Raw genomic sequence first — 25,585 nt, forward strand, 5'->3', positions numbered from 1 at the left:
GATATTTTGAGTCAACTGTGTCCCAAAACTACTTCAAAATGACCCGGAGATGCTGAGTTTCAGAAGGTCCCGCCCCCTTGTTCGTGACGTCACGCAAGGATACTCCAGACACAAAACAATGGCTTCAGAGAGTTCAGATTCGGAGAGAAGATGCTTTCTTGTTACTCATCCAGTTATGAATATGATTCCAATAGTTCTGAAGAGGAAAACATAAATGTTTGCAATCGATTAAAGAAGTCCTTCCGTGTCATTTTGAGGCGTCTGGACTGCAATGTAACGTCCCAGAAAATGCACAAGATGGCGCCCAAGCTCCGTTGGAAATGGGCTGATTTGTCTGCTGAGAATTTGTGTCCACTTTTATGGTGTTACTGCTATTGGTAGTGTTGATGCGACACACAACGGTTCACCATTGCGTTATTTATGTTTTTCCTTCTAAATTCGCAAACATCAACACAGTACCCAAAATGCATTGTGTGTCACTTTCTCGGTCAGGGGCGTTCCTGACGTGATATCACGTCAGGAATCGTCACCAACTCGAAAACAAGTCTTCCAGAATATTCAGCACGAGTCTTAAAACGTAAAATATAGCTATATGCGGTGGAATCTTTGTAAAATGCGCTCAGTAGAAGTCATTTGAAGTGATTTTACAAATTATGGACAGAACTTGTCCGATGATGTCGGTTATCCTTTAAAGGTATGTGAACAGCTGTTTTGCCCCCCCCCCCCAATATGTTTTGATTGATCCAAAACCTCCAAAGTGCATCAACGGGATCATTAAGCCATGGCCAGCCTTGTGCCCCAAGTGTCGAGCGGCGGCGCTGTGAATATGCGCTACACTGGCCCCGATGTCAGCATCTCGCGATGGAAGGAAGGAACTTTTGAGATACTGGAAAAGGACACCAAAGTCAGCCTCTGCCTGAAATTCAACTCCGGCGGGGCGGGCAAAACTTTCCAGGTAATATCGAAACGTCTTTTTTCTCATCGCGGTGATTTTTTTTTTTTTTTTTTTTTTTTTTTTTTTGCTTTGTTTTTAGTAAATTGCTGTGCGAACAAGATGAGCTGATGGTTCATTTTTATATCCACAGCTCAATCAGAATGTGAAGAAAGTTTCCCTCGCTGTGAACAAAATCACGCTGATTTTGAAAGACAACCGCGTTATCCGTCTGGCCCAGATGTCTTCCACTTTGGCCCGGAAGACCAACGACTATCTGGAGAAGCTGATGCAAGGAAAGACAAGTAATCCAACCTCCTTTTTTCCCCTCCCCCCAATGATCTGAACATCTTCAAAAAGCTGTTATTGGAATGAAAACGGAAACCTGAGAAGATTCTTCTGTCCTTGCTTAGCCGTTTTAAAGTCATCCCACGGAAGTGTAAACTTCAGTCTGCCGACACGCCGCTCTTTGAAGAATGAAATCGGTTCCCCCGGGGAACGACAGGTGAGCGCGAGATCAAAAATTGTGTGAGCATCTGTTCAGGATCCAAATCATCTTGATTGGCCAAGTACAGTGATACCTCAGCTTACGAACTTAATTGGTTCCCAGACAGTGTGTGTAATGCAAAAAGTGTGTCTTCCAAATGTTAATTTCCCATAAGAAACCATTAAAAATGAGAATAATCCTTTCCCAGGTCCCCATAAAATATCATTTTCTACTAAATAAGCCTTAAAACTACACAAAATATACATTTTACGTATAATAAATGCGCTATTGTATTGTACTTAAAGAAATAAACTGTAATAATTCTTCTCTAAACTTATCAGCAACGGTGGTCCTCACTCCATATCTGGAGTTATCCGGACCTCACAAAACCATTGGAACAGGAATGTGTGTGTGTGTATGTGTATATATATATATATATATATATATATATATATATATATATATATATATATATATATATATATATATATATATATATATATATATATATATATGCAATCGATTAAACGAGTCCTTCCGTGTCATTTTGAGGCGTCTGGACTGCAATGTAACGTCCCAGAAAATGCACAAGATGGCGCCCAAGCTCCGTTGGAAATGGGCTGATTTGTCTGGGCTGATATATATATATATATATATATATATATATATATATATATATATATATATATATATATACAGTGATACCTCAGCTCACGAACTTAATTGGTTCCCAGAAAGTGTGTGTAAGGTGAAAAGTTTGTCTGCTGAACATTTATTTGCCATAAGAAACCATTAAAATGAGAATAATCTGTTCCCAGGTCCCCATAAAACATAATTTTCTACTAAATAAGCCCGAAAACTACACTAAATATACCTTATTTTATGTATAATAAATGTGCTATTGTATTGTAATTAAATAAACTACTGTATAATCAAGTTTTTTATTGACCTTTGTGATGGTTGTTGATGTAGTTGCCTGTTGATGATATCCGAGTGACGTTGCTGTGCTTTCTCGGCGATAATACCCTCACTCACTGTCCCCTGCTAGCTGCTTTTCATTCATCCAAATCAACAGAAGTTTTTCAACCTTTTCTATTGCCTGAGACCGTTGCTTAGACAACAAAGAAACACCCTTAGCCACACGTGGCAATGGCATACTTAGCATACTGGTACTGTGACGCTAGGTAACACCTCGTTGGTGTTTTTCGATGATCTCCTTCTGCTTGACCGTCATTTTCTTTTGTGTCTTCTTCGGCTTAACACTAGCCTCTGTTGGGGTCTTTTTCGGTCTCATAATAGCAAAAGTACCCCACTCAATAACAAACCACATCTGCACTCAAAGAAAGTGGGTGTGGGAAACGAGTCCGCCAGCCACCGTGGCGCTGTTCGACCATATGGTTTGGTGTTCATCCGCCGAAAACTAGACCGCCAGCCACCGTGTGGTTTGGTTCGTTTGCCGAAACCTAGTTCATATGCCTAGATTATATTTTCGCAAATTTAATGTTTGAAGGTGAAAAGTTCGTGAGCTAGAGCGTTCGTAAGATGAGGTATCACTGTATTTAGAACAGGGTCTATTGCAGCGGCTCTTAACCTTTTTTTCCTCAATTCCCCACTTTCCAATGGAACAACTCCCGGTTCCCCATGACAACACTAAGTCAAAAATACAGTTTTAATGAGAATTTTATGCTTGTTTATTAGCTACTAGGGCGTCAATATTTGGTTCAACTGAAGAAATGACCCGTCATTCCCCACTTGGCCAACCCGCGATTCCCCACTAGTGGGGACTTCCCCACAGGTCAAGAACCACTGGTCTATTATTACCCACAATACTTTTCTGGTAGCGGGTGTTTCTGAGCACACACGCTTTTTACTTTTATTATGATAATAATAATTATACATTTCATTCATAAGCGCCTTTCAAAACTCTCAAGGTTACTTTACAGTCACAAGACAAGCCTCGCGCGACAGCGTTCACTCAACCCGGAATAACTCAAATAGATAGAAAGCGAGCTAAAGAATAGATAGCTAATAGCTCGCAAATAGATAGCTATTAGCGAGCGAATAGCTAGCGAATAGATAGCTTGCCAATAGCTAGTTAACAGATAGCTAGCTAGATATCTAATAGATAGCTAGGTAGGTAGCCAAACAAAGATGCTTGGATGAATGAATATTTGATGTAAATATTGCAAGATCAAGATTCAGATCAAAACAACAATCAGTTTTTTAAAGATACATTACTAACCCCGGCTTTTTGAGCAGTCACTTTTGACATTTTGAAATCCAGTAATTTAGCTTGATCCCTCATTCTACCGGAAACAAATTCCTTGTGTGTTCTCCATACTTGCCAATAAAGATGATTCTGATTTTAAAAAAGCTTTGCAGTGTCGCTGTCGGTCAAACTCTGTGGCACAACTCAATTGCAACTGGAGCTTTAAAGGACAACCGACGTCTCCGGACAAGTTGTGTTCAGAATTTGTAAAATCGCTTCAAATGACTTCTACTGAGCGTATTTTATAAAGATTCCACCGCATATAGCTATATTTTACATTTTAAGACTCGCACTGAATATTCCGGAAATCTTGTTTTTGAGTTGGTGACGAGTCCTCACCCTACGTCACTGAAGGAACGCCCCTCACCGAGAGAGGACATACCTTGCATCACCTCAATGCATTTTGCGGTAGTTTGTTTGGTCTGAATACTTCGTGTTGATTCGTGTTGATTACAAGGAAAACACATAAATAACGCAATGGTGAATCGTTGTGTGTTGCGCCAAGGCTTCTACAGTGTATTTGATGTTGAAAACGTCCCAGGAGACAACTACGAACTAAAGAGTTTGTCACTACATTTCTCTCCAGGTGCATCAAAATGACTGGAATAAATTATTTAATTGATTGCAAACATGTATCTTTTCCTCTTCAGACTATTTGAATCATATTCATAACTGGATGAGTAACAAGAAAGCATATTTTATGAATCTGAAGCCATTGTTTTGATTCTCCAGCAAGGCAAGACGTCTTGGGGTGACACCACGAACAAGGGGGCGGGACCTTCTGAAACTGGCCACTTCCGGGTTCAATTTGAAGTAGTTTTTGGACACTTTAAATCATTTTTATTGGTGTTTTGCATTTGACTAAAATATCATAATGCTTGTCATACTGTTTTGGGTATTTTAGATGCTATAAACGTTTTTCTGATGTCAGTTAGGAAACAAAAAAGAGATGTCGGTTATCCTTTAAGAGGGGTCATATTGACCCACAATGTAAACCCGATGGTTTCATCTTAGTATTCAAACTTCGAACCTCTTGCAGGCGGCAACAAGACGCCAAAGTGCCGAGGGACGAGAGGACTCGACACCGCGGAAACCGCTAGGCAGCCCCAGCAGAGCCTCCTCCACGCCTGCTCGAAGCGGACTTTCCGAGAACCGGTTCGATTGCTTTTGTTGGACTTGGAATAAGCGGGAAAATATGCATTTTTAATCTTTTTTTTAACCTTTCTCTTTCCAGGAGTGAAAAGAGAAAGCGGCTCCTCACCTCTGAAAATGACTTGACTGAGGATTACCCCAAAGAAAATGATTCGTCCAGGTAGAAGTCAGTCAGTCGCACTTGAACTGAGCCGCAGTGCACTGGATACACGATATTTATGTTACGGGTCACAATGACCTGTTGGGATTTGTGTAAAAACATCTGCATCGTCGGTAATGACTGAATGCTTTGTAGCTATCTATTAGCTATCAATTAGCTAGCTAGCTTTCTATCTATCTGAGTTTTGAAAGGCGCTTCGAAATTATTATTATTAAAAAAATGATGTTATTGATGGCGCAATTGCAGAATATAAGCTTTGAACATTAAAAAAAACAAAAACAATTAAACATTTTTATTGATTGATTGATTTATCTTTCTTCAAAGTAACAACAAAGCCACTTTGGAGCCATCCAGGAAGTTTTTACTCAGCTGCAAGGATAAACTCAAGCAGGCAGAGGACAACCGAAGTTTAGGTAAAACCTCCAGCGGTGTCACTGTGATTTAATGTTGCCAGTGTGGTGCGATATCTTGCTATGTCATTGCATGTACACATGTTTCAGCATCTTTAATTCATTAATTTATTTATCTATTTATTTTATTTCTTTATTTATTGTCTTTGTCTCACTCAGCCCCCCTGGGTTCAACGACCCCCCTCCAGCCAACTTCATTCTACGGCAGTCGATCCGTTACCAAGGATTACAACCAGAGCCACTCTTTTTCAGAAAGGTCAGTTCTGTATATAGCGCAGGTGTCCAAGTCAAGGCCCTGGGGGCCAAATGTGGCTTGCCACGTCATTTTATTCGGCCGCGAAAGCAAATCAAACTTGTGAAATTCCATGCTCATCTATCAAGGTAGCTAGCGGTCGAGCTAGCTAGCGATCGAGGTAGCTTGCGATCGAGCGAGCTAGCTAACTAGTTAGCTAAGTATTAATAATAATAATACATTTCATTTATAAGTGTCTTTCAAAACTCTCAAGGATGCTTTACAGTCATAACTTTTTGTGCGGGTGAGCAGCGGCAGCCATTAGCTCTCTTTCTATCTCGCTGGTTAATATCTTAGATTACAGGTGTCAAAGTCAAGGCCCGGGGGCCAAATCTGGCCCGCCACATCATTTTATTCGGCCCGCGAAGCCAAATCAAGCATGTCAAGTGCCATCCTCATCTATCGAGCGAGCTAGAGATCGGGCTATCTAGCGAGCCAGCTAGCTAGTTAGCTAAGTAGCTCTCTTTCTAGCTCGCTGGCTAACCCCTTACATCGCAGGTGTCAAAGTCAAGGCCCAGGGGCCAAATTTGGCCCGCCACAACATTGTATTCGGCCCGCGAAACCAAATATAGCTTGTGAAATTTCAGAATACAGTAAAGTCTCGTTATATCGATATTCTCGGGAGTCCGAAAAAATATCGATATAATGTAATTTGTAATGCATGTAATTTTCTCCTTGCGTTCATAGAAATAGTATCATAATAAGCGGTACTATCGATATAACCGATATCGATATAACGAGACTTTACTGTACTTCCTAAAGTCCCTAACCAAATTTCACATTGTCCCATGTCAACCACTATAATAATTATTTTTGACGTCAGATTTGAAAACTAGTAATTGATTAAACCGTAACGACAATGTGGCTCACAGCAAAAAAAATGACTTTCACTCCCCATGTCTTAGGCCATCGAGTACATCGGTGACGCCCACGGCGAAGCGCAGCCTCCTGCTGCCCAATCACTCGACTCCTTCCAAGAAAGTCCGGCCCTCCGTGGATTACGGCGGTTGGAACAAACAGCGGCCCGCCGCAGCGTCGCCGTCGCAGCCTCCCTTGCAAGGGTAAGCCCGGAGTTTTTTGTCCGTCGGAAGGCCGCCGTTGCCCAGTATCATCATCTTGATTGGCCAACTACAGTGATACCTTGGCTTGCGAACTTAATTGGTTCCCAGACAGTGTGTAAGGCGAAAAGTGTGTATCCCAAAAATTAATGTCCCATAGGAAACCATTAAAATGATAATAATCCGTTCTCAGGTCCCCATAAAACGTAATTTTCTACTTTGTAGTTTTCTAAGCCTTGAAACTACACAAAATACACCTTATTTTATGTATAATAAATGTGATCTTATATAGTATTATAATTAAAGAAATAAACTACTATATAATAAAGTTATTTTATTGACCTTTGTGATGGTCGTTGATGGCTCGATGGAATGGAGTGGCCAGTTTCATCAGCATTAAACACTTGATGAGGAACGTAGCCTTCTACTTTCACCATCTTGAGGAATGATCCCTTGTAGGTGCTTTCTCTGCGATAATTGTATCTAGTTCCTCATCAATTATGTTCTGTTTAGCTGAGTTGATAGCTTTATGCATTAAGTGTACAGATGGCTTGTGCGGGTTATTTGTGGAGCCTGATTGATGGGATATTTTAACTTTTGCAGTTTATACTGTTTTTTTTGTTGAAACGTGTCCAAATTCCACTGTTTTCTATCCATTTTATCACTCTGTCATCTGCCTGTCTCTTTAATGTTTACCCCCCTCTCGCTGCTGCATTCTTGACCAATCACGTGGCTTTAACCGAACACTGGGGGCGGGGAATAGAGGACCAAAAAAAGTCGGGTGTCATTTTATTTTTTGGAGAACGGCCTCACTCGCTCTCTGTTTGTAACCCCCCACCCCCCTCCACCCCTTATTGCTGCGTTCTTGACCAATCACGTGGCTTTAACTGAAGACTGGGGGCGGGGAATAGAGGACAAAAACAGTCGGCTGCTATGTTCTTGTTCGGAGAACGGCCTCATTCGCCAAGGACACATTACTCATTGTGGCGCTCCGTGGGTATCCCGAAAAATAGTTCGGATGCCAAGGTAAATTCTTCATAGATGTAACGTTTGTAAAACCGAAAAGTTCATAAGCCAAGGGGTTTGTAAACCAAGGTATCACCACTGTATGTGGTTTTTTTTTCTGATGCCGCTGGCCTGGTGTGCAAAATTCTTTGGCAGGTTTTCCAATTTGGGCAACACCTGCTACATGAACGCCATTCTGCAGTCGCTCTTCAGTCTCCCGTCCTTCTCGAATGACATGCTGAGGCAGAGCATCCGTTGGAAGAAAGTGCCCGTCAATGCGCTGCTCAGGTATTTACTGTAAAGTTCCAGATTATTGTCTTGATCAAAGTCATATGCTAATGAACATGTAGATTTGTTTTAAAAAATATATATGAGCTAAAGTTGTAGTTTATCGGAAGTTTCAGGTTTTGCACAAATATGGTTGGTTGTATTTTCTTGCTAATTCACCAGAGTGGATTTAATAATAATAATAATAATAATAATAATAATAATAATAATAATAATACATTTCGTGGGCACTCAAGGACACTACAGTATATTTTTATCATGAAAACTATTTTAATATCATGACTTTATGCAAGAAATAAAATAAGAGAAATAAAATTGCATTCACCATTTAATTTAATCATCTCTTTTATTATTTATCATTTTATTTATGGTTTTATTGTTATGGTGTTGTTCTTTTAATTGTAAAGTGTCCTTGGGTGATTTGAAAGGCGCTTGTAAATTAAATGTACAGTGAGACCTCAACTTACGAACTTAATTGGTTCCCAGACAGTGTGTAAGGCGAAAAATGTGTATCTCAAAAAAAAAATCCCATAGGAAAACATTAAAATGGGAATAATCCTTTCCCGGGTTTCCATAAAATATACTTTATAAAATAACTACACACATCATAACTTATTCTAAGTATAATAAATGTGCTATTGTATTGTAATGAAAGAAATACACTGCATTGTATCATAAAGTCACTTTATTTACATTTGTGATGGTCATTGATGGTGTTGGGGGTCAAAGGGAATTGCTGTTTGGAAAGAGAGGCACATTACATGAGGACTGTAATTAAATAAATAAACTGTGCTGTAAAATAACGTTTTATTTACCTTTTTGGTGGTCGTTGATGGCTTATGGAAGGAGAGTCACCTTCCATAAGGACTGTTGGTAACTTAACCTCTGGTGCTGTTCGGTCGTGTGCTTCCGCCGAAGATCACTCCGCCAGCCGTGGCGGGTGTGTATTATGAAAATAGTGCTTATTATAAGGTTTAATTTTCAGGAATTTGACGTTTGTAAGACGAAAAGTTTGTAAGTTAAGGTGTTTGTAAGTTGAGGTCTCTCTTATTATTATTATTATTTATTTATTTATTTATTTATTATTATTATAAGAATATAGTTAATTATGTACTTGGTAGGGTCATTTTATTCATTCAATAAATGGCAATTTTTTCAGGATATTATATATAATATTTATATTCTACATACTTTTTTATTATGTATGTATCTTATATATTAAAAACATTTTTTTCCTGAAATTCCCTGAATGTTATAGATATATCTTGAAAATGTTCCGCTTTTTATTTTTAAAAAAATATTTGTTTTTCTATCTATTGTATAAAATTTATATTATAACTTTGCGTGATAATATTTGGGCTTTAATCTTCCTCCAAATACACAGTTTTCCCAATTAAAATTGTAATTAAATAATTACTCTTGGAATATTAGCACTTTAATGTCAAATGCCACGATTAAATCCAGATTTTGATTAGATAAGATGAGCCTTTATTTGTCTCACACATTTCTAAGCATAAAAAAAAAACAAAATAAAGGAGCTGCTGTAAAGACAGCCACTCTCGCGGCGCCATCTTGAAGTCAAAAACAGTTGTTTTTTTTCTCCGACGACCACATCTGTGATTTGTCCATATGGGTGTGTCCAGGCGTTTTGCTCATCTTCTGGCCAAGAAGGACGTGGGCTGCCCGGAAACGCAAAAGGACCTGCTGAGAAAAGTCAAAAGTGCCATCTCGTCGACTGCCGAGCGTTTCTCTGGAAATATGGAGAATGTAAGATGAAGACACTGCGAAATAAATCTGAAATAAATTATTTCCCGTCGTCGTTTCACCGTGATGTCATTTCCGTCACCAGGACGCGCACGAGTTCCTCAGCCAGTGTCTGGACCAGCTGAAAGATGACGTGGAGAAAATGAACAAAAGCTGGACCGGCGAGGCGTCAACGTGCGAGGGTAGCCACGCAGCCACGGCACAGTCACCGATGTCTAAGACGGATCCCGGCGAAGAAGCCGACCCTTCTCGCATCTACACCTGCCCCGTGGCTGTTAACATGGAGTTTGAGGTGCAGCATACCATCACATGCAAATGGTGAGGACCCCTGCTTCCCCCATTTCTTTCTGGGTTAAAACAGAAAAATTCTAGGGGAAAAAAAAACATTTTTTTTTTTGCAGTTGCGCCGAAGTGGTGACCAAGCGCGAACAGTTTAATGACCTGTCCATCGACCTACCTCGCAGAAAGAAGACCCTCCCACTTCGATCAATCCAAGATTCCCTGGACTTATTTTTCAGGGTGAGTCAACATTGACATATTGAATGCTGGCGTGAATGGCTGCCGCTGCTCACCCACACCAAAAAAGTCCCGTGACTGTCAACTAAAGTGTCCTTGAGAGTTTGGAAAGGTGCTGAGAAATTAAATGTATTATTAATGTTATTTAATTGGATTATCGAGCTATCTTGCTGGCTGTCTAGCTAGCGATCTAGCTAGTTAGCTTTCTATCTATGTATTTAGCTATCTAGTGATCTAGCTAGCTATGTATTTAGCTACCGAGCTTGCTATCTAGCTACCTAGATACATTGTTATATAGCCAGCTATGGATCTGCTACCAATCTAGCTACCTATCTAGTTAGCTAGCTAGCTACTTATCTAGTTAGCTAACTAGCTACCTAGCTCGTGAGCTAGCTAGCTGCCTATCTAGTTTGCTTGCTAGGTATACTGCTACCTAGCTATCTAGATAATTATTGACCTTATTAGCTATCTAGCTAGCATCTAGCTAATTAGCGATCTAGCTGGCTATTTAACTAATTAGCTATCTAGATAGCTAATTAGCTACCTAGCTATCAAGCTAGGTGGATATCTAGCTATGTATCTAGTGACCTATCCCTCCATTTTGCAGTCAGCGGTAAATGCTGTTCATTAGACTGTCTATGTCATAGACAGTCTGACATTTGCCATTCTCTGTTAGCATAAAGCTAACACGCGAAAGGGAAGATTTGGTGGTTTAAGGACAAAACTTGCAACTCCTGAAAAGTTGTTTTAAATTCTTATTTTGAAACCCGAGTGTTCTAAAGGAATGTTTTCCTCCTGCAGTTGGAGGAAATTGAATACTCGTGCGAGAAATGCAACGGAAAAGCAGCCACGGTTACCCACAAGTTCAGCAAATTACCCAGGTAAACACACAAGTCAAAGCTGAAGTCGTTATGATTACCGTATTTTCCGGTGGATAAGGCGCACCCCCAATGAATGGTGTGTTTTCAAACTTTTTGCATGTATAAGGCGCACTGAACTATAAGGCGCACCGTCAATGAATGACATGTTTCAAAAAGGTTTTCCATATATAGGGCACACCACATTATAATGAGAGGCCAAGGTTATGTTATGCATCCATTGGACAATGGAATGTCAACAAAATAGTCAGGTTTCACCATCATTTTCCTTTTTTTAAATGTCAAACACCAAAATAGAAATCGCAGAATGTGTGGTATTTCCTCAATTTTTATGAGGTCCAAAATAGTCCAGGGTTTTATTAGTATTTATTAACTACAGTGATACATTGGCTTACAAACTTAATTGGTTCCCAGACAGTGTGTAAGGCGAAAAGTGTGTATCCCAAAAATTAATTTCCCATAGGAAACCATTAAAATGATAATTATCCGTTCCCAGGTCCCCATAAAACATAATTTTCTACTTTGTAATTTTCTAAGCCTTAAAACTACACAAATATACCTTATTTTATGTATAATAAATGTGCTATGATGTTATAATTAAAGAAATAAACTGTACTGTACTGTATAATAAAGTCGTTTTATTTACCTTTGTGATGGTCGTTGATGGCTTGATGGAATGGACAGCATTAAACACTTGTTGAGGAACATAGCCTTCTTTCACCATCTTGAGGAATGATCCCTTGTAGGTGCTTTCTCTGCGATAATTTTATCTAGTTCCTCATCAATTATGTTCCTCAATCAATTGTGTTCTGTTTAGCTGGGTTGATAGCTTTTTGCATCACGACACATCACACATTATGGCGCTGCATGTGTATCCCGAAATATAGTTCGTATGCCAAGGTAAAATTTTCATAAATGTAATGTTTGTAAACCGAAAAGTTTGTAAGCTAAGTGTTCGTAAAACGAGGTATCACTGTATACAATAATAAATATAATTTTCAGAGATGACCATTCTTCCTTCTTTAAAACATTAATGTTCCTTCAAGGTTGTAATGGAATATTAACATTTTCTGCAAGAAACAAATGTTTTTCTTGAAATACAAAAACAAGCAAAAAACAGCACATTTTCCATTTCCAATCATGATCGCAAAAATGGAAAATGATGACGAAATTGAGAAAAAAATCTTGCAAAGTCATTTTAAAAATTATTGAAATCAAACGCCATTTTTATATGTGCCAGCATGGACTGCACACTACTTCTATGGTAGAAATCAAGAAAGTCAAGGCTTTTGGGTGCGCCTTATACGCCGGAAAATATGGTAATATATATACAGTAAAGTCTTGTTATATCGATATCGGTTATATCGATAGTACCGCTTATTACGATACTATTTCTATGAACGCAAGGAGAAATATATATATATATATATATATATATATTTATATATATATATATATATATATATATATATATATATTTATTTTTTTTTTCCGGTAATAATTATTCTCTTTTTCCCTTCCAGAGTTCTCATCCTCCACCTGAAAAGATACAGTTTCAACGCCCAGCTGTCTCTGAACAGCAAGCTGGGCCAGCAGGTGGTGATACCTCGCTACCTGACGCTACTATCGCATTGCACTGACTCCACGCGGCCCCCCATCACTCTCGGCTCCAGTTCACAAACGTAAGATCTCCAGAGTCCTGAAAAAAATACAGTGATACCTCGTCTTACGGACGCTTTATTTAGCTCACAAACTTTTTGCCTTACGAACATAAAATTCACAAGAATATAATCTTGACATACAAACTAGTTTTCGGCGGATGAACACCAAATCACAAGCCACGAAGGCTAGTTTTCCACACCCACTTAGAGTGCAGACATAGTTTGCTATCAAGTGGAGTACTTTTGCTTTAACACACGAGTCAAAGCTAAAGTCGTTATGATTACCGTATTTTCAGGTGAATAAGGCGCACCCCCAATGAATGGTGTGTTTTCAAACTTTTTGCATGTATAAGGCGCACTGAACTATAAGGCGCACCGTCAATGAATGACATGTTTCAAAAAGGTTTTCCATATATAGGGCACACCACATTATAATGAGAGGCCAAGGTTATGTTATGCATCCATTGGACAATGGAATGTCAACAAAATAGTCAGGTTTCACCATCATTTTCCTTTTTTTAAATGTCAAACACCAAAATAGAAATCGCAGAATGTGTGGTATTTCCTCAATTTTTATGAGGTCCAAAATAGTCCAGGGTTTTATTAGTATTTATTAACTACAGTGATACATTGGCTTACAAACTTAATTGGTTCCCAGACAGTGTGTAAGGCGAAAAGTGTGTATCCCAAAAATTAATTTCCCATAGGAAACCATTAAAATGATAATTATCCGTTCCCAGGTCCCCATAAAACATAATTTTCTACTTTCTAATTTTCTAAGCCTTAAAACTACACAAATATACCTTATTTTATGTATAATAAATGTGCTATGATGTTATAATTAAAGAAATAAACTGTACTGTACTGTATAATAAAGTCGTTTTATTTACCTTTGTGATGGTCTGATGGCTTGATGGAATGGACAGCATTAAACACTTGTTGAGGAACATAGCCTTCTTTCACCATCTTGAGGAATGATCCCTTGTAGGTGCTTTCTCTGCGATAATTTTATCTAGTTCCTCATCAATTATGTTCCTCAATCAATTGTGTTCTGTTTAGCTGGGTTGATAGCTTTTTGCATCACGACACATCACACATTATGGCGCTGCATGTGTATCCCGAAATATAGTTCGTATGCCAAGGTAAAATTTTCATAAATGTAATGTTTGTAAACCGAAAAGTTTGTAAGCTAAGTGTTCGTAAAACGAGGTATCACTGTATACAATAATAAATATAATTTTCAGAGATGACCATTCTTCCTTCTTTAAAACATTAATGTTCCTTCAAGGTTGTAATGGAATATTAACATTTTCTGCAAGAAACAAATGTTTTTCTTGAAATACAAAAACAAGCAAAAAACAGCACATTTTCCATTTCTAATCATGATCGCAAAAATGGAAAATGATGACGAAATTGAGAAAAATATCTTGCAAAGTCATTTTAAAAGATTATTGAAATCAAACGCCATTTTTATATGTGCCAGCATGGACTGCACACTACTTCTATGGTAGAAATCAAGAACATCAAGGCTTTTGGGTGCGCCTTATACGCCGGAAAATATGGTAATATATATACAGTAAAGTCTCGTTATATCGATATCGGTTATATCGATAGTACCGCTTATTACGATACTATTTCTATGAACGCAAGGAGAAATATATATATATATATATATATATATATATATATATATATATATATATATATATATATATATATATATATATATATATATATATATATATATATATATATTTTTTTTTGCCGGTAATAATTATTCTCTTTTTCCCTTCCAGAGTTCTCATCCTCCACCTGAAAAGATACAGTTTCAACGCCCAGCTGTCTCTGAACAGCAAGCTGGGCCAGCAGGTGGTGATACCTCGCTACCTGACGCTACTATCGCATTGCACTGACTCCACGCGGCCCCCCATCACTCTCGGCTCCAGTTCACAAACGTAAGATCTCCAGAGTCCTGAAAAAAATACAGTGATACCTCGTCTTACGGACGCTTTATTTAGCTCACAAACTTTTTGCCTTACGAACATAAAATTCACAAGAATATAATCTTGGCATACAAACTAGTTTTCGGCAGATGAACACCAAATCACAAGTCACGAAGGCTAGTTTTCCACACCCACTTAGAGTGCAGACATAGTTTGCTATCAAGTGGAGTACTTTTGCTTTTATGGGACCGAAAAAGACCCCACCACAGGCTAGTGTGACGCCGAAGAGGACACAAAACAAAATTACGGTCGAGCAGAAGAAGATCATCGAAAAACACGAACGAGGTGTGACTTAGCGTCCCAGTACTACTATGCTAAGTTGACCATTGCTACGTGTGGCTATGGGTGTTTCTGTGTTGTCTAAACAACGATCTCAGGCAATAGAAGAGGTTGAAAAAGTTCTGTGGATTTGGATTAACGAAAAGCAGCTCGCTGGGGACAGTGTGAGTGAGGGTATCGCTGAGAAAGCACGGCGACTTCACTCGGATGTCATTAAAGGACAACCGACACCATTTTTTTGTTTCCTAGCTGACATCAGAAAAATGTTTTATAGCATCTAAAATACCCAAAACACGCAGGCTGACATTTTTATTCAAATGCAAAACAGCAATAAAAATGAGTTAAAGTGTCCCAAAACTACTTCAAAATGACCTCGGGATGGCAAGTTTCAGAAGGTCCCGCCCCCTTGTTCGTGACGTCACGCCAGGACGTGTTGGCTTGCTCTAGAATCAAAACAATGGCTTCAGATTTGGAGATGTTTTCTTGTTTCACATCCAGTTATGAATATGATTCAAATAGTTCTGAATAGGAAAGTATAAATGTTTTCAATCGATTAAAGAAGTCCCCCCGTATCAATTCGAGCCGTCAGGACTCCAATGTAGCGTCCCAGAAAATGCGCAAGATGGCGCCCAAGCTCCGTTGGAAATGGGCTGATTTGTCTGCTGGGAATTTGTGTCAACTAGTATCACATAGTAGTCTTGGTGCAACACACGATTCACCATCGCGTGATTTATGCGTTTTCCTTCTAATTTCGCCATCAACATGGATCAACACGAAGTTTTCAGACCAAACAAAGTACCCAAAATTCATAGTGTGTCGCTTTCTCGGTCAGGGGCGTTCCAGTCACGTCAGGCACCGTCATCAACTGGAAAACAAGACTTCCTGAATATTCAGCGTGAGTCTTAAAACGTAAAATATAGCTATATGCCGTGGAATCTTTGTAAAATACGCTCAGTAGAAGTCATTTGAAGTGATTTTACAAATTATGGACACAACTTGTCCGGAGGCGTCGGTTGTCCTTTCAGAGGCAACTACATCGACCATCACACAGGTCAATAAAACGACTTGATTATACAGTACAGTTTATTTCTTTAATTCCAATACAATACCACGTTTATTAAACATAAAAGAAGGTATGTTTTGTGTCGTTTTTAAGGCTTAATTAGTAGAAAATTATGCTTTATGGCAGGGGTGTCAAAGTCATTTTTTGCCGCGGGCCACAATGTAGTTATGGTTTCCTCTCGAGGGCCGTTATGAATTTGGGGAACCCATTAGAATGTTTAAATCCCTTCAAATATTACATATAGAGCACACAGCAAATTAATGAATAACTCGTTTTCAAATCTGAAGTCAAGAATAATGACTTTTATTGTGGTTGACATCCAAAAATATGAAATTTTGGCTCAGATTTTAGCAATCATCATGGAATTTAACAAGTTTGATTTGCTTTCGCGGGCCGGAAAAAATGATGTGGCGGGCCGGATTTGGCTTTATGGGGACCTGGGAACAGATTATTCTCATTTTAATGGTTTCTTATGGGAAATAAATGTTTGGCAGATGAAATTTTCGCCTTACACACACTTTCTGGGAATCAATTAAGTTCGTAAGATGAGGTATTACTGTGCTTCCTATTTTGGAGGAAAATCACCCAAACCTGTGACCCCCTCTTTTTCTCTGTTTTTAAAGGTTGCGAGTACACAAAACCCCGCAGGCACTCAACGCGTCCACGGCAGCTCTCAGGTAAATTCCAATTGAACGTCAACTTTTTCTTCTCTCTTTCCTTGTATGTGAAATTCAATCCGAACGCGATGGTCGTGTGTTACAGGAAGGCAGGCGGGAAAATTGCCAATTCCAGCAACACGTCAGCGCTCGTGGATTCGGACAGTGAAGAAGAACTCATCAGAAAAATTAGCAGTAGCAAACGACGAATCAGCGGCGGTTTGCTGGAAGATGATGAGCGACCCCAAGAGGTAACATTTTTCCCGGATTGAGGGGGTCTTTTTCTCCTTTTTCTTCTCCTCCACCCCTAATGGAGTTGTCGTTCTCAGCGGGGAGTTTCCGTGGATCCGGCAGACTTGAGCGAGATTAACGATGATGACATGTTCGAGGCGGTGCTGGAGTTCAGTCGCCAGGAAGCCGCTCTGAGCGCCCCGTCGGCTTTGGATGACCAGTCGACGAGCAGTCCGGACACGGGCTTCGGAGACACGGATGCTCAGGAACTGGCCTATCACACACAGCTGATGGAAACGGACACCAAACAGACCGCCGCCGGTATGTGTGTGACGGACGGGGGTTGTTACCCATTAAAAAAAAAAAAAATCAAACTGTCTGAAATAACGTGTTCCCGGATGCGTACGTAGCTAGCTAGCCAGGTAGCCAGATACATAGCTAACTACCTGTATAAATTAAACAAGGGAGCATTTGTGGTAGGTACATCCTTCATAAAAAAACATCCTTCATACTTTGTAACAATGTTTTTTTTTTTTTTTTTTTTTTGCGATTAATCGTCTTGTGTTTCAAGTTGTGAAAAATGGGGCAGGCAACTTTTCAGAGTTGTCTGCCCTGGTGTACGCTAACTTTTTATCATGAGTTTCAGACACTGATTCAAATGCCGCTGTTGGGTCAATTTGCATCTCGTTCACTTTTTTTGCTTTAGACGTGTTGGATTCGTTGGACTTGACAATGGACGAGAACAAGGAGAACCAAACGCCGGGGAGCTCGCAGGGTCAACAGGGGGAAATGGATTGGGTCCAGCAGTACAATTTGGATCAGGAGAGGGAAGATCAGGAGTTGCAACAAGCGCTGGCTCAAAGCCTCAAAGAGCATGTACGCCATTTTCAAATCGCTCATTCGATTCGTTTTCAATTATTATTCTTTATTTTTATTTTTTGCAAGTCGACTGTTGATTTGTTATTTTTTTTCATTTGCTCTCAGGAAGCTCAAGAGATGAGGGAGGCCGATGATTTGAAGAGGGCCACCGAGCTCAGCTTGCAAGGTTGGTTAGCTAGCTAGTGACTTTCACGATTATTTTTTGTTGTTGTTGTTGCTTGAAACAAATGAGATGTGATTTTCTGCTCACTTGTATTTTCTATCTGTAGCTAGCTAGCTATGTCTCTAGCGAGCTACCTATGTGTCTAGCTAGCTGTCTAGATAGCTATGTATCTAGCTAGCTAGATGGCTAGCTATGTATCTAGCTAGCTAGATGGCTAGCTATGTATCTAGCTAGCTGGGTGGCTAGCTATGTATCTAGCTAGCTGGGTGGCTAGCTATGTATCTAGCTAGCTACCTGTCTGGCTAGCTACGTGTCTAGCTAGCTACCTGTCTGGCTAGCTACGTGTCTAGCTACCTGTCTGGCTAGCTAGCTGCATATCTAGCTACCTGTCTGGCAAGCTAGCTACGTATCTAGCTACCTGTCTGGCAAGCTAGCTACGTATCAAGCTACCTGTCTGGCTAGCTAGCTGCCTCTCTGTCTGGCTCGCTAGCTGCCGCTTTGTCTGGCTAGCTAGCTACCGCTCTGCCTGGCTAGTTAGCTACCAATCTGTCTTGCTAGCTAGCTACCTCTCTCTCTGGCCAGCTAGCTACCTCTCTCTCTGGCTACCTGTCTAGCTAGCTCGTTTTGTAGCTAACTCGCTGTCTAGCGATCTAGCTGTCTCTCTAGATCCCTGTCTCTCTACCTACCTTTCTATCTCGCTAGATACCTGTGCTACCTCTCTCTCTGGCTAGCTAGCTACCTCTCTCTCTGGCTACCTGTCTAGCTAGCTCGTTTTGTAGCTAACTCGCTGTCTAGCGATCTAGCTGTCTCTCTAGATCCCTGTCTCTGTACCTACCTTTCTGTCTCGCTAGCTACCTGTCTATCTATCTAGCTACCTGTCCATCTGTCTAGCTACCCAGACATCAATTTTGCAGTCAACGGTAAATGCTATTCATTAGCCTGTCTTTGACATTTGCCATTCTCTGTTAGCATAAAGCTAACATGCAAAAGTGATGATTTGGTGATTTAAATACAAAACTTGCAACTCCTCCCAAGTCGTTTTAAATTCTACTTTTGAAACCCGAATGTTATAAAGCAGGGGTCGGGAACCTTTTTGACTAAGAGAGCCATATCAATAAAATATTTAGAAATGTTTTTCAGCGAGAGCCACGCGCGCGCGCACATATAAGCGCTCGCGTGCGCGCGCACACACACGCACGCGCGGACACTTTTCAACAAAGTATCAGAACGTATTATTTAAAATAACTTTGTGATAGTACTCACCGTTAACATGAATGGTTTTCCGTCCAGGCAAACGATCGGAATGGAATTCAATTTGCCGGTCCTTCACAAGGCTCATAAACTTCCACACTTGCTATCTGCAATCTACTTCTCGCAGAAGTATGTTGATGCTAACGTTAACATGGGGCTTGTTAAAATGTCACTGACATTCGACTGTTTCATCGATGGAATTGTTTCATTGCAAATTAGAATCAGAACATTTTCTCTCCTCTAATGCTCTGGTGCATTCACGCTGAAGTGCACAAGTTGGGCTCATTTAAAGGGCCGTTTACCTGTTTCAACATGACGGCCACTATCATCCAATCAAAATGGCGCTTTCGGCCATTCTAGGTCAGTGTCATCCAATCTAAATTGCGCTTTCCGCCAACTGCAGCCCCGACGGGAAATGAAAGGCGAAAAAAACGACAATATGTATTTTGTTTTATCGGCGAGCCATATGCAATCGTCAAAAGAGCCATATATGGCTCGCGAGCCATAGGTTCCCGACCCCTGTTATAAAGGCTCAGCGTGCAAGGTTGGAACTGGCCGTTACTTTCATGACTTTTTTTGTTGTTGTTGCTTGAAACAAATGCCATGTGATTTTCTGCCCACTTGTATTTTTAAATCTTTTTTGACACTTGGCTAAATACTGTACTTTCCAGTATATAATCCTTGTTTGACGTCCCTCCGACAGAGTTCAATAATTCTTTACCCGAGCTGGTGTGCTCGGACGACGATTCCGGCAATGAAGACGTGCTCGATATGGAATACACGGAAGCCGAAGCCGAGAACCTCAAGAGGAATGCCGAGGTAGCTTTTCATCGACCAACGACGATTTTCTCATTTTCTCGACAACACGAAAAAAGATGATTTCTGACGAGGACGTCGTCAATTCTCTTCCACAGTGCGGCGACTTGGCTAACTCCTTTCGGCTCATCAGCGTCGTCAGCCACATCGGGAGCAGCTCGTCCTCCGGTGAGAACCTCCGTCGACGTTGCCCAAATGTTCTTTTGGAATGTCTGCTCCCATTTGGTTCCAATTTGAGAACACCAAAGAAAAGCAGTCGTGTCGCAGGCTTCTTCTACTGAGCGTATTTTACAAAGATTCCACGGCATATAGCTATATTTTACGTTTGACGACTCGCGCTGATATTCAGGAAGTCTTGTTTTTGAGTTGGTGACTATTCCTGACGTGACGTCACGTCTGGAACGCCCCTGACCGAGAAAGCGACACACAATGCATTTTGGGTACTTTGTTTGGTCTGAAAACTTTGTGTTGATCCATGTTGATGGTGAAATTAGAAGGAAAACATAAATAATGCGATGGTGAATCGTGTGTTGCACCAAGACTACTATTTGATACTAGTTGACACAAATTCCCAGCAGACAAATCAGCCCATTTCCAACCGAGCTTCGGCACCATTTTGTGCATTTTCTGGGACGCTACATTACAGTCCAGATGCCTCAAAATGACACGGAAGGACTTCTTTAATCAATTGCAAACATTTATGCTTTCCTCTTCAGAACTATTTGAATCATATTCAGAACTGGATGAGCAACAAGAAAGCATCTTCTCCGAATCTGAAGCCATTGTTTTGATTCTGGAGCAATGCAAGACGTCCTGGCGTGACGTCACGAACTGGGGGTGGGACTGTCTGAAACTGAAATTTTCTGAGGTCATTTTGAAGTAGTTTTGGGACACTAAGTCATTTTTATTGGTGTTTTCCATTTGACTAAAAATGTCAGCCTGCGTGTTTAGGGTATTTTAGATGTTATAAAACGTTTTTCTGATGTTAGTTAGGAAACAAAAAAAATGTCGGTTGTCCTTTAACGGACGTAATTGGGTCTCCTCAGGCCACTACATCAGCGACGTGTACGACATGAAGAAACAGTCGTGGCTGACGTACAACGACCTCGATGTGTCGCGTACGCAGGAGGCCACCGTCCAGCGAGAGCGCGACCGCAGCGGCTACATCTTCTTCTACATGCACAAGTGAGTCACTCGCCATATCTGAACGCCGCCAATGGCGTGTTGCTTCCGAGTGGTTTTCAAGGCATTCGGGAATTAGTTTATTTTTCAACGACAACGTTAACGTACGCAGATTTTTATTTGTGCGTGTGTGTGTGTGTGTATATATATATATATATATATATATATATATATATATATATATATATATATATATATATATATAGTAAAGTCTCGTTATATCGATATTCAAGGGAGTCCGAAAAAATATCGATATAACCGGGACTATCGATATATCCGATATCGATATAACGAGACTTTACTGTATATTGAATTTGAAAAATATAATTCACTATTGTAGATATTTTTTCCTCAATAGTATTTTTTTTCAATCGTGAATGAAAAAGGTGCCCTTCATTATTTTATCCTCTTCCAAAAGCACTTGCCCTGTCGTATCAGTCGACACGGCCGAGTTGTCGCGCAAGAGGATATCGACTTCATCGCTGTGGGTGAGATGGCAGTTCAACCCCGTTCCTGCTGTCTCAATCAGCGATGAGACAATCTTCTATTGGGGGGAGGGGGTAAAATATGAAATAGGAGTTTTGCTTATGTTGGGCTCCTTTTAAAAAAATGTAGAGGGATACCTTGGCTTACGAACTTAATTTGTTCCCAGACAGCGTGTAAGGCGAAAAGTGTGTATCCCAAAAATTAATTTCCCATAGGAAACCATTAAAATCAGAATAATCCGTTCCCAGGTCCCCATAAAACATTTTTTGTAAGCCTTAAAACTACATAAAATATACCTTATTTTATGTATAATAAATTTGCTATGGTATTATAATTAAAGAAATAAACTGTACTGTCCAATGAATTCATTTTATTAACCTGTGTGATGGTCCATCAATAAAAAGGTTTCTTCAGCCGTCATCTGTACTTCTTTGAAGGTGTCGGACGTTTCTCTTCTTATCCAAGAAACTTCGTCAGCAAACTCTTCTTGGATAAGAAGCGAAACGTCCGACACCTTCAAAGAAGTACAGATGACGGCTGAAGAAACCTTTTCATTGATGGACCACTCCTGTACGACTGAGAGCTTACACAGACGCTTTGTGATGGTCGTTGATGGCTTGATGGAATGGAGTGGCCGGTTTCATCAGCATTAAACACTTGATGAGGAACGTAACCTTCTTTCACCATCTTGAGCAGGGGTCTCAAACTCGTGGCCCGCGGGCCAACTGCGGCTCCCGAAAGAATATTTTGCCGCCTTGACATGAAAGATTAATGTTAGTGCGGCCCGCATGATTGATATGAATGAAACTTGTGTGTGGAGCTGAACAAGTAGGCAAGAGAAGCCATGTTTAGGACAGTTCATGTTCAATATTAGTTCATGCTCAATATTTTCTTTATGTTAAGAAAGTTAAAGGTTAAAGAACTGTGAATACAGACATTTGAAACTTTATTAAAATAATTAGTTTTCCTGTGTTTTTTTTCTGTTGTCTGTATCTGCCTTATAATTATTGTATGTATTTATTACTGGTTAATTTATTTGTATTCATTTTTCCATTTATTCATTTAATTCATTTTTTGTGTGTTAAAAATAAAGATTTTGAGAACGTTGGAATGTTTTATCTGTGATTTTCTTGTGGAAATCCTGATGCGGCCCAGCCTCACCCAGACTCTGCCTCCAGCGGCTCCCGGGTCATTTTGAGTTTGAGACCCCTGATCTTGAGGAATGATCCCTTGTAGGTGCTTTCTCTGCAATAATTTTACCTCGTTCCTCATCAATTGTGTTCTGTTTAGCTGGGCTAATAGCTTTTTGCATCAAGTGTACAGATGGCTTGTGCCGGTTATTTGTGGAGCCTGATTGACGGGAATTTTAACCTTCCAGTCTACACTCTGCCTTTGAACTATCAAACTTGAAACGAGTCGTCTGCCTGTCTCTTTAAAGGTCAACCGACAACCAAGTTGTGTCCACAATTTGTAAAATGGCATCAAATGACTTCTACTGAGCGTATTTCACTCAGATTCCACCGCATATAGCTATATTTTACGTTTTAAGACTCGTGCTGAATATTCCGGAAGTCTTGTTTTTGAGTTGGTCACGAGTCCATCCGTGACGTCACTGAAGGAACGCCCCTGACCGAAAAAAAAGGACACATTGTAGCAGTCCTTCCATCACGTCAATGCATTTTGCTGTGCTGGTTTGGTCTGAAAACGTCATGTTGCACCAAAAAGAGCCAGAAGAGGGCAACCAAGCTCCATATAAGGAATTTATCAGCATGTGACGGGCTGATTCATTCCTCACAGGAGCTCGGTCGCCATGTTCTGCCTTTTTTGGGTTCGACATCAAAATGACACGGAATACATTTTTTAATCGATTTCAACATTTATGCTTTCCTCTTCAGAACTATTTCAATCATATTCATAACTGGATGTGTAACAAGAAATCATATTCTCCGAATCTGAAGCCATTGTTTTGATTCTCCAGCAATGCAAGACGTCTTGGCGTGACGTCACGAACTGGGGGCGGGACTTTCTGAAAATGCCCAATTCGCAGCTCAATTTTTTTGCAGATTTTGGACACTTAAAGCCATTTTTATTGGTGTTTTGCATTTGACTAAAAATATCATACTGCGTGTTTTGGGTATTTTAGATGCTATAAAACATTTTTCTGATGTCAGTTAGGAAACAAAAAAGTGACGTCGGTTGTCCTTTAAGGTTTAACCCCCCCCCCCCCCCCCCTCCCACTGCTGTGTTCTTGACCAATCACGTGGCTTTAACTGAAGACTGTGGGCGGGGAATAGAGGATAAAAACAGTCGGCTGCCATTTTCTTGTTAGGAGAATGGACTCGTTCGACAACGACACATCGCTCATTGTGGGGCTCTGTGTGTATCGCGAAAAATAGTTCATATGCCAAGGTAAAATTTTCATAAATGTAACGTACGTAAACCAAAAAGTTCGTAAGCCAAGGAGTTCGTAAACATGAGGTATCACTGTATTTGTTTCCATCCAATATGTGGCAACCACCCTTTTGTATGTTCTCAGGGACGTCTTTGAGCAGCTGTCCGAAACAGAGAAGACCCCCGGCAGCGTCTCCTCCGACTTTGGAAGAAACGTCCTGCAGCCCCTTTGAGCTACACGAAACATCAGAAACGTAACTAATTGCTCTTCTACCCATTTGGCCACTTTTGTTTGTTGCGCGCAAAAAAAAAGACAAAACAAAAACACGACATTGCCTTGTTTGTTTTTGTTTTGTTTTGTTTTTGTGGGGGGGTGGGGTCTGCAGTTCTTCGTTCAATGAACTGTTTTGTTGTTTTCACTTGATGAAGTGTCTCTATTTTGTCTTCTTCCTCAACCCTCTCGTTTGTTTTATAAGGTAAATACAAAAAAAATGTCTATGTTGGATGATAAGCTAATGTTTCGAGTGTTAGCGGGTTGCTGTATTTAGCGGGTACACTTGGTGCAATATCCTTTTCGGCACACTTTAAGCTTTGTGTGGGTTTTTTCAGTGTCTCCCCAAGTTGCTGTTTGCGCTATATTACTGAATAGTTCCCACCCCTAAAAAAGCGCTTTCGTTCCAATCATGTGCCTCCCCGAGAAGTATTTTATGGATGTCATGTATAAGCTTTACTTTTTTTCCCGTACACCCAATATTTTTGTTGAAATTTTCGTTTATAGTCAGATTTTGTTTCTATTTATTGCACCGATAATGATACAGTACCCCCGAGGAAGCTAAATCTTTTAGGATGAATTCAAACCTTCTCATCGGTCTCCATTTTTTTTTTTTTTTTTTTTTTTGAGAGAGATTAGCTCACATTTCCCGCCCCCTGAAGTCGACCATGTTCGGTTTTCCTGTTCAAAATTCTTACAGCCGACTTTGGTAATAAAATATTCCAACCAACACCGACATATATTTTTTTTCACGCGTTTAATCAGTGTTTGAAATAACGTCTGCCTGGAGGCCCGGGGCGTACAACGTTTATATCAGGCGTACAATTTTCAAAACGTCTCGGCAGATGGCCGACAACTTCTTCAAGAAAAAAAACGTGTTTTTTTTTCTCAAATCATACGTTTGCTTTATTCAATAAAGCAAAAGCTACGAGCAAATCGCTACAAGCCACATGAACTCCTCTTTGTAAGCGCCTTTCAAAACTCAAGTACACTTTACAGTCACGGTATAGTCCGAAGCACGAAACAGGCTTCTGATTGGCTGC

The 25,585-nt window shown here is 40.1% G+C and overlaps 2 protein-coding genes across 2 annotated transcripts in view; one reads left to right on the forward strand and one right to left on the reverse strand.

Moving 5' to 3' along the window:
- Positions 1-25,585, reverse strand: part of akap19 (A-kinase anchoring protein 19) — a 176,024-nt gene that overhangs the window by 49,614 nt on the left and 100,825 nt on the right. The window lies entirely within an intron of this gene.
- On the forward strand, positions 738-25,282 carry LOC148894445 (ubiquitin carboxyl-terminal hydrolase 37-like). The gene is made up of 23 exons (XM_089003227.1): positions 738-955; positions 1,086-1,236; positions 1,345-1,436; positions 4,727-4,842; positions 4,922-4,999; positions 5,324-5,412; positions 5,569-5,665; positions 6,607-6,762; positions 7,921-8,052; positions 9,696-9,819; positions 9,902-10,134; positions 10,218-10,335; positions 11,134-11,213; positions 12,734-12,892; positions 16,840-16,893; positions 16,979-17,123; positions 17,202-17,424; positions 17,810-17,979; positions 18,088-18,148; positions 20,100-20,215; positions 20,311-20,380; positions 21,259-21,397; positions 24,417-25,282. Exons 1-23 carry the CDS (start codon positions 782-784, stop codon positions 24,502-24,504), a joined length of 2,865 nt encoding a protein of 954 aa, XP_088859353.1. The 5' UTR covers positions 738-781; the 3' UTR covers positions 24,505-25,282.

This window comes from Hippocampus bargibanti, linkage group LG08 (assembly GCF_051943395.1).
Source record: "Hippocampus bargibanti isolate YZ-2025 linkage group LG08, ASM5194339v1, whole genome shotgun sequence".
Classification (NCBI taxonomy): domain Eukaryota; kingdom Metazoa; phylum Chordata; class Actinopteri; order Syngnathiformes; family Syngnathidae; genus Hippocampus; species Hippocampus bargibanti.